Here is a 9,835-nt window from a genome sequence, read left to right as displayed (position 1 = left end):
TATATAAAGTGTCTTTGATACTTTACTGTGTAGATAGCTGCTTTAATAGATAATACAGTAGAGATAACTATATAAACTGTTATAATTTATTGATAGCTTTCTCACTGAATACAGAGCTCAGATCTGACTAAAAGAAATTATTATAGTATTATATTAAATATAATATAATATATTATAGAAATTCTCTCTATTATTAATATTATTTCTATTATATCTGACTGAACTACTGTAATAGAATTCAGAATTATACTTTAACTATATAGATAATCTGAATATCTGATAAATATTTCATTTATTTAATAATAATATTATTCTTTTTAGTCAGAATATACAGAGTATTCTGAGATGAAGAAAGATAAATAAAATGATCTTTGTATCAGAAAAGCTGAAAATAATTTATTTTATAAAAAAACAGTATAATAAAGTATCAGTGATAGTTGTATTTAAAAATCTTACTATTTACTCAGTTACTATCTCAACTAAATAGAAATCAGTATTCTATTGACTGAATATATACTTTAATAAAAAATTTATCTGAAAATTATATATCTTTATCTAAATAAAGAAAATAAAAGCTGTGATTCAGTATATTTAGAGTCTAGAGAAAATCAGAGATAATCTCTCAGCAGATATTTTATAAAAAATAATTATCATCTATATAATCTTCTCTCTACTCTATAATATAGAGATCTGATATAATAATTATATATAACTGATAAAATATATAAACAGAAATAAGAAAGTTAGCTTCTGTCTGAAATAATATATAAAATTAATTAAAAAAATATTCACTGTTATAATTAGAGAGATTCTTTCAGTATTCTGTATAATATTTATTATAACTCTATATCAGAATACTAAACTTCTATTAGCAATAATAATTCTAGAAAAGACAAAAATATACTTTGTAATAAAACTTTAGATAATAAATGAAAAATATTCACTGACTTTATAGATAGTTTTTTTAATAATTATATAAAAAAGAAAAACAGACTCTCAGCAGTATTCAAAGATTAAAATTCAATGATTAAAAATATTACTATCTACTATCAATAAATTTATACTCACTATTTTATATTACTTAGAGAAATACAGAATAGACTTTATAGAAGATATTAATAAAAAAAATACTATTCAGATATTTAAAAAATAATAAAGAAATCAGCTCTTCACTAATCTACATATCTTTTCAAATAAATTAAAATAAAGTTTAGATAATATCAAATAGATAAACTATAATTTTATAATTTATTAGAGAAATAAACAGCTGATTAGTTTCTCAGCAGCACTGAATTTAATATTATATATCTTCAATACTGAAACAGTTGAAGTCTGTTGAGTACTGAAGTATGCAATAAAACTTCTTTTTTATATCACAGATAATACTATCAATCTCTGAATCCAACTCTATCTTAATAATATTTCAATTATCTGAAATATATAAAATAATACAGTAGTATTTTCATATTGAGTCTTCAATTACTGTTATAAACTTCTCAGACAGTATAATATAAATCTGAAATAATTCTCAGAGTATATAAAAATAGAGAATAATAAAAAAGTAGACTGTCTGATTAAATATATAGTTTTATCAACAGCAGTTTCAGTTTATAGATCTGAGATTATATTTATAATCAATAGAATCTACTAGACTGGCCATGTGACCATGCATGGGACTGAAATCAAATTTTTCCTCAGTTTCATTATTAGATATCTTAGTTCTGGTCCCATATAGTATTTAGCAAATTAGTCATTTTACACTGTTTATATTATAAATCTAGTTCCAGATCATGTTTTACTAATAAATTAGTGATTCTGGTCCCATTTGATCCCATTTTACAAAATGGGACCAAATGGGACTATGATTTACCCTATATAGATTGGCAGCGATAGATAGGTTGGCAGCAGTAGATAGGTTGGCAGTGGTAGGTAGGTTGGCGGCGATAGATTAGCAGCAATAGATTAGCAGCGATAGATTAGCAGCGATAGATTAGCAGCGATAGATTAGCAGCGATAGATTAGCAGTGATAGATAGGTTGGCAGCGGTAGGTAGGTTGGCAGCGGTAGGTAGGTTGGCAGCGATAGATTAGCAGCGATAGATTAGCAGCGATAGATTAGCAGTGATAGATAGGTTGGCAGCGGTAGGTAGATTGGCAGCGGTAGGTAGGTTGGCGGCGGTGGGTAGATTGGCAGCGGTAGGTAGGTTGGCGGCGATAGATTAGCAGCGATAGATTAGCAGCGATAGATTAGCAGCGATAGATTAGCAGTGATAGATAGGTTGGCAGCAGTAGGTAGATTGGCAGCGGTAGGTAGGTTGGCGGCGGTGGGTAGATTGGCGGCGGTGGGTAGATTGGCAGCGGTGGGTAGGTTGGCAGCAGCACTAAGCAAGATAGAGGTAATATCTCCACCAATCATATCATCAGATTGATGTATTATATAATCATCAGAATGGGACCAAACTTGAGTCAAAATCATGATCAGTTTCAGATCATGTTCTGATTTTGATAGTCAGTCACTTTACATAGAATATCAAGATTTTTTAGTTCCATTTCACTCATGTTTTGATAATTCTAGTCACTTTACACTTTCATTCTGATTCTGATCTCACTAAAATCATGTCAAGAAATGGACTGGGATCAAATCAAATCAAACCAAATGTGTAATTCATGGTCTCAGTAGCCAGTCTAGAATCTACACAGTAATCAAGCAATTCAGTCAGAAAATAAAATAGAAATAATAAAATAAAGTTTTTAACAAACTTTCTAATTGATACTGAGACTGAAAACTCAGTAAATTATCTATAAAATATTAGATAAAAGCTTTATCAGAATTTATTATATCACAGTATACTCTATATCACTGATTTATACTCTACTTTTCTTATAAAAACTTTTTATAATATTATAGATATTTTCAGTATATAAATATAAGATTTATCTATATCTATAAATACAATAAAAGCTCAAAATATCTGATATTATATTAATATTTACAAAGATACTTCTTCTACTGATTTAAGAAATTAGTAATAAAACTGTATAACTGAGTGACAGCTGTGATTTATCTGAGATTTTTGATTCTCACAGACTTTATAGAACTGCTGAAACAGACACAGTTCTATATATAATATTATATAAAATAGAGTAAATATAAGTCACTGATATAAAAGATAAGAATAATATAATTAGTTTACTCAGTATAGTAGTATCAGTCAATACAATTGATATTATAGATATAGCTGATCTAATTAATACAGTTAATGTAATCAGTATAACTGATTTAATTAATACAACTGATTTAATTAATACAGCTGAATCAATTATATAATTAATACTCAGATCTGATTCTTCTTTTCTATTCTTATTTCTATCAATTCTAACACTCTTTATTCTTCTCTTTTTTTTTTCTCTATTATACTCTCTCTTTATTTTACTTCTATCTTCTTATTTATCTTCTTTAATATCTCTGTTTATTCTTTTTTATTTATCTAAATTAATATTTCTTTTTCTCTTTTCTATCTGTCTACTATACTGAAGTTATATTGAATTATATAATTTTATATTATCACAGATAATATTATTTCTTCTCTACTTTATTTTAACTTTTCTTTCTTCTTCTATACTATTTCTATTTTTTTTTAGAATAATAAAGTAAACTGTTTCTTGATGAACTGAGAGAATATTCTCTCTTTATTTTTCTGTAAAGTCTCTCAGATATAATAGTGATGATTTCTATCAGAGAATCATACTATAGCTTTATTATAAATGACTATATATTGAATTAGAAGTAAATATACAGTTTAATATAAGTTGAATTTTCTCAAAAATTATCATCTGAATTCTGTTCTTTCTCTATATATATATATAGAAATTTCTTCAGTGTAGTATATTTTTATACTCTTTGAAAGATCTCTGAAGTACAAACACTGTCTATACTTCTTCAGAATATTAAATCTATACATATATATATATATACTATATTAATATTTACAGAGATACTTTTCTCACTGATTTAAAAAATCAGTAATAAAATTATACAATCAGATAATAGTTGTAATCTATCTGAAATTTTTGATTTTTATAAACTTTATAAAACTGCTGAAACAGACACAGTTCTATATATAATATTATATAAAATAGAGTGAATACAGATCACTGATATGAGAAATAAAAAGATATAATAATATCAATTAATATAGTTAGTATAATTGATTTAATTAGTATAATCAATTCAATCAATATAATCAGTGTAATTGATATAATCAATTTAATCAGTATAGTCAGTTCAATTAATATAGCTGATTCAATCAGTAAAATTAATACTCTGATTTGATTCTTCTCTTCTGTTTTTATTTCTATCAATTACAATACTTTTTACTTCTCTCTCTTTTTTTATTCTCTATTATACTCTCTTTCTATTTTACTCTTATATTTTTATTTTTCTTCTTTAGTATCTCTATTTATTCTTTTTTATTTATCTAAATTGATATTTTTTTTTCTTTTTTTTTTATCTGCTGTATTAAAGTTATATCAGATTATATAATCTTATAGTATCACAGACAATATCATCTCTTCTCTACTTTATTTTAATTTTTCTCTTTTCTACACTGCTTTTACTTCTTTATAAGATAATGAAGAAAATTATTTTTTGATGAATTGAGAGAATATTCTCTCTCTATTTTTTGTAAAGTCTTTCAGATACAGCAGTGATGATTTCTATCAGAGAATTATACTATAGCTTTATTATAAATGATTATATATTGAATTAAAAATGAATATACAGCTTGATATAAGCTGAGTCTTCTCAAAAATTGTTATCTGAATTCTGTTTCTCTCTCTCTGTGTATATAGAAATTTCTTCAGTATAGTATATTCTCATACCCTTTGAAAGACCTCTGAAGCACAGATGCTGCTCATATCTCTCTGAAATATTAAATCTATATATACATATATATATAAAACCAAGTTTTCAGTTCTTTGATAAAATATTAATAGATATTATATAATTATAGATATAATCAGTTAGAGTAGAGTATAAAATACTATAGAGCTTTGCTTCAGTTTATATATTTGAAATTTGATTATTATCAAATATTTTGAATAGCTAAAAGAAGTCTTTCTTCTTGAAAAAAAGCTTAATGACTTTGCATTGTTGATATTTTAATTGTTATATTTAATAGCACAGTGAGATGATGAAAAGTGGCTGACTCACTTGTGTGGCCAACTCACTTATGCATTAACATACTTCACCACTTTTTGAAACACACCACTTTCTGGGACACTAAATCACATGATATAAAACTCTGTCTTAGAGTTTCTATTCCAGACTAGTGCACTTGCACTAGAGATTAATTTTGAGATGTTTAGATGTTACAAACAGACTTGATATAACTGGAGTAAATAGAAATAATATATATCTACTCTTTTATATTTAAAAGTATTATATAGTCAGACAGCTTCTCATTGACTGAGTTCACAATTTTGAACAACTAAAGCTGCTAAAGTAAGTTGATTTATATTCATTATTATTAAATACTATATCAAGCAGCTATAATCTATAAGTAGACTGGCCGTGTGACCATGCATGGAACTGGGACCAAATTTTTCCTCAGTCTCATTATTAGATATCTTAGTCCTGGTCTCATATAGTGTTTAGTAAATTAGTCACTTTACACTGTTTATATTATAAATCTAGTCTCAGATCATGTTTTACTAATAAATTAGTGATTCTGATTCCATTTGATCCCATTTTACAAAATGGGACCAAATGAAACCATGATTTACTCTATATAGATTGGCAGTGATAGATAGGTTGGCAGTGGTAGGTAGGTTGGCAGTGGTAGGTAGATTGGCAGTGATAGATTAGCAGCAATAGATTAGCAGCGATAGATTAGCAGTGATAGATAGATTGGCAGCGGTAGGTAGATTGGCAGCGGTAGATAGATTGGCAGTGATGGGTAGATTGGCAGTGGTGGGTAGGTTGGCAGCAGCACTAAGCAAGATAGGGGTAATATCTCCACCAATCATATCATCAGATTGATGTATTATATAATCATCAGAATGAGACCAAACTTGAGTCAAAATCATGATCAGTCCCAGATCATGTTCTGATTTTGATAGTCAGTCACTTTACATGGAATATCAAGATTTTTTAGTCCCATTTCACTCATGTTTTGATAATTCTAGTCACTTTACACTCCCATTCTGATCCTGGTCCCACTAAAATCATGCCAAGAAATGGACTGGGACCAAACCAAACCAAACCAAATGTGTAATTCATGGTCCCAGCGGCCAGTCTATCTATAAGTGTGTGAGGTTGAAGTTGTATTCTTTTGATTGGTGTATTCAAACTGTACTATATCATGTGATTTAGTGTCCCAGAAAGTGGTGTGTTCCAAAAAGTGGTGAAGTATGTTACATTATTTATACAGTTTATATAATCTATTTCAACAGTACTATCAACAGACTTGACACTATTCTAATAATAGATTACAAATTGATTAAGAAAAGAAAGAGAAAAGAAATCAGAGAGAAAGATTGTATAAAGAAGATTTTTATAGAAAAGGGATTGAGAGGGACAGAAGAATATTAAGAATTATACAGAGGAATTGTTAGAGCATTAGATGTGTATGTAATTGTGGGACAGAATCACAAGAGGGTGTAGAGGAAGCTTTGTAGACATGCATTGACATGTGAATGGGCGGTAGGGGATTGGTTGCGCAAGTTAACCATTAATGGGTGCTAACCCATCACACATTGTTAACAAGGCACTGCAGGATCTTGCTGCAGAACTTCTGACAGTTGTTGACAACAAGGTCAAAGGGGTGGTTTTGCGCCGCTGCACGGCATTGCACGTCAAGCGCTTCATCACTGAGAGCAAGCCCAGAGTGACTTCAACCGAAGCCCGAAGTGACCGGGAGCCGATCGGCCTCACATCTGGGACCAATGCATAGATCTGGGATTAAGAGACCATTCATGGCATCTGTCAGCAAGATGGGTTTTGGGGATGAGGATGGGCGCATACCGTCCGCCCGCTTGCCAGTGATTCCTTTGTAGCATGGAAGAGCGTGCCGGTTTCGGCGTGCACGTCCCAGAGATAGCTGCACAAATGTTAGAACGGTTGGACCTTGCTTTGAGCTTGAGGTTTACAGTGCCCAACACTTACAGTGCCCAATGTGCGGTATCTTGAGGAAACAAGAGAGATTGCTCGAAGCACAGAAGAGTGAGTCACTCGTTCGTGACATGTTGAGCTTGATGGAGAGTGACGTATGCTGAATGAAGTCTGATTGTTGTATTACAAGTAGTGGTCTAGGGGATTAAGGCTGGGGGACATGTATCGATGGAGCCGTAGAGACAAAAAAGAGATATAAGGGTGATCTTCTTATGAATCAGAATAATGGATGGAGGGAGTAAAAGCTGGGGATTGTGCTGATTTTGTATACAACCTCAAGCAGGAGGGGTCGCCCTTCTGTTTGCTTCTACAGTTACTGTTAGGCATTACTACGGCTACCCCAGGCACGTGCCACCTAACATATTGATTATTTTACTCAATTACTCAATATTGAACTCACTTCTGATAATATTTTTTTAATAGATATTATCTGAGATTCTGATGAGTATAGCAGAAATTATAGATTGTACAAAGCACAATATAGCGGACTTCTTCATGATGTCATCATGCACTCTATCACTCACGTGCATGCTCGACTTGGGGAACATGAAAAATCCAATGTTGCTCTTGAGATCGCCCAAAAAGCCTGAATGACAAGCGTCGCAAGCATTGGATGGTCAGTCTCGGGTCTTACTGGTACGATTCCCTTGTTACCACCACCGAGAAAACCGAGATCCAAACCCAGTGCTTTTCGAGCAGGAGACTTCCACGGAAAGTCGTGATTACCTCGTTGATCACATTTTTGGGCCTTGTGAAAACACTTCGCCCTTGAAGAATTGATCCGAGATCTACAGATACACCCGTGTTCATCAGAAAACAGTTGAGGCGGCTAAAGGGATATCCAGCTCTCAATGAACGGGCGGAGTCGCAGCCACCGAGCAGTGGTTCACTCAGGAAGAAATCGGCTCTTCTAACAGCTTCAAAAAGCTGTATTAAGGAAAATACTGACTTTCGATGACCTCTTTACCTAATGTCTTGGGATACTCAAATTTTGAGATAGCCTAATGCTACAACAATTACGGAGAGATCAATGTTTAGTCAAGGCGCTCTTCCGTTCCATCTGCCTCTCCCACGCTGGCATCGCCCACTTCACGATATACTCCGACTCCAAGAGCTGTTTCGCGGTTGGTCTTTCTATTGGTTCAAATGTCATCATAGATCTCAGCATATCCTCCAGGGCTTTGAACTCTCCACCAGCAACATCCCATTGACAAGTCTCCGGTGTCTCACCCCGACCCATGTCCCACATACGCTGATGCAGACGCCGGAATTCAGGCGTGCTGATGCGCTGAAAGTTGGAGATCCATGAACCATCTGAGTTGAAGAATTCAGAGCGGTTAGCCCAAGCAGCCCACCATCTTGCAGGCATATCACCCAGTGTGTTGACCATCTCAGCAATGATGTCATCCGGGTCCCATGCAAAGGTTTCAAATAATGGGCGTTCACCCACAGCATCATACAGAACAACTCCCAGTGTCCAGATGTCAGCTGCTTTGGGGATTGTGATGGGTTCATTGAAAAATTCTTCTGGTGGAGCATACAGAGCTGGTGTGTGTAGAGTTGGAGATGGTGTCTGTGAAGTGATAAAAGATGTTCCATAGTCTGAGATGAGGATCTCAGGATCAGCCACTTCATTCGCGGGCATTCTCCAAATCATGGAGTAAGTGGCGCGGGGCGGTGCATGTGGTGTGGGCGGCTTTCCATCAAGCCGCCGAACAGGGACTTCATACGGTTTGCCGTGGCACTCATATAGTTCCGTTGTGCTTAGATGGTCGAAGCTCGGGGCACGAAGGAGAAAGTTGTGCAGGTGGAGATCTATATTCATTGAGCATGGAGAACATTCCACCCTAGGAAGCAAGCGTGTATAATTACATACCTCCATGACATACATCATTTGAATGCAAATAAGCCAAACCCATAATGAGCTGTGCGGCCAGAGATCTGGCAGCATCAGGGGGAAACATGAAATTTGTACTGTTTTCCTTGGAACTTGCTACACTGCAGCCAGTAGGAACCCCAACCAAGCATTGGTGATGTCCATTAGGGCCATCAAATGAGAACTGGTGGGACAGTGTGGGTATGAATTGCTTTCCAGAACAATTCAGATTGCTTTTTGAGAGCAACTGGAGAATTTTACTCTCATGTGTATTCTGTGAAGCTCCTGCAACCAGTATCTTCAGTGATACATAACGTTGAAGCTGTTTGTCATGGGCAAGCCAGATTGTGGAATAACCGCCAGAACCAAGCTTGTGAACTACAGTGTAGCGCCCATCGCAAAAGGTGTCGCCAATGAGGGTTGGATGGTAACCGCCGGGTCTATACCCTTCCAAATCCTCAACATCCGACTCTGGGTGATATAATGCTTCTGTTGACGATGGCGTTGACTCAGTCATGGTACTAAAACACAAAAATCGATGTCCCGGCTGCGAAACGAGTTGGGGCCGCTGTCTTGTCGGGAATTTTTTGTTTCTGTATTGGTAGCGCTGCTGAAAAATGGCAAGCCGAGAAAACAAAGGTCTGAGAAAGCCGAGGGGAGTAAGCCTCCAGGCAACACTCATTATCCGGTGTGTGATCAAGGAAGCTTCAAGCTGTTGATGCTGATCGAGGCATCAATAATGCGATGTGACGGATTTAAGCATTGAGAGCGACTAAATAAGAAATGGTG

At 33.8% G+C, this 9,835-nt stretch overlaps 1 protein-coding gene across 1 annotated transcript; it reads right to left on the bottom strand.

Annotated features, from left to right (window-relative positions):
* Positions 1–8,197: 8,197 nt before the first annotated feature.
* HCBG_08629 (protein kinase) lies at positions 8,198–9,563 on the bottom strand (the record flags this gene model as incomplete). The annotated part of the gene is made up of 2 exons (XM_045435678.1): positions 8,198–8,985; positions 9,047–9,563. The coding sequence occupies 2 exons, from the start codon at positions 9,561–9,563 to the stop codon at positions 8,198–8,200; spliced, it is 1,305 nt and encodes a 434-aa protein (XP_045283778.1).
* Between the last annotated feature and the right edge of the window lie 272 nt (positions 9,564–9,835).

Source organism: Histoplasma capsulatum (assembly GCF_000150115.1).
Source record: "Histoplasma capsulatum G186AR genomic scaffold supercont2.16, whole genome shotgun sequence".
Taxonomy (NCBI): Eukaryota; Fungi; Ascomycota; class Eurotiomycetes; order Onygenales; family Ajellomycetaceae; genus Histoplasma; species Histoplasma capsulatum.
The sequence above is the reverse complement of the archived record's forward strand: the minus strand, read 5'-3'. Positions and strand labels throughout refer to the sequence as shown.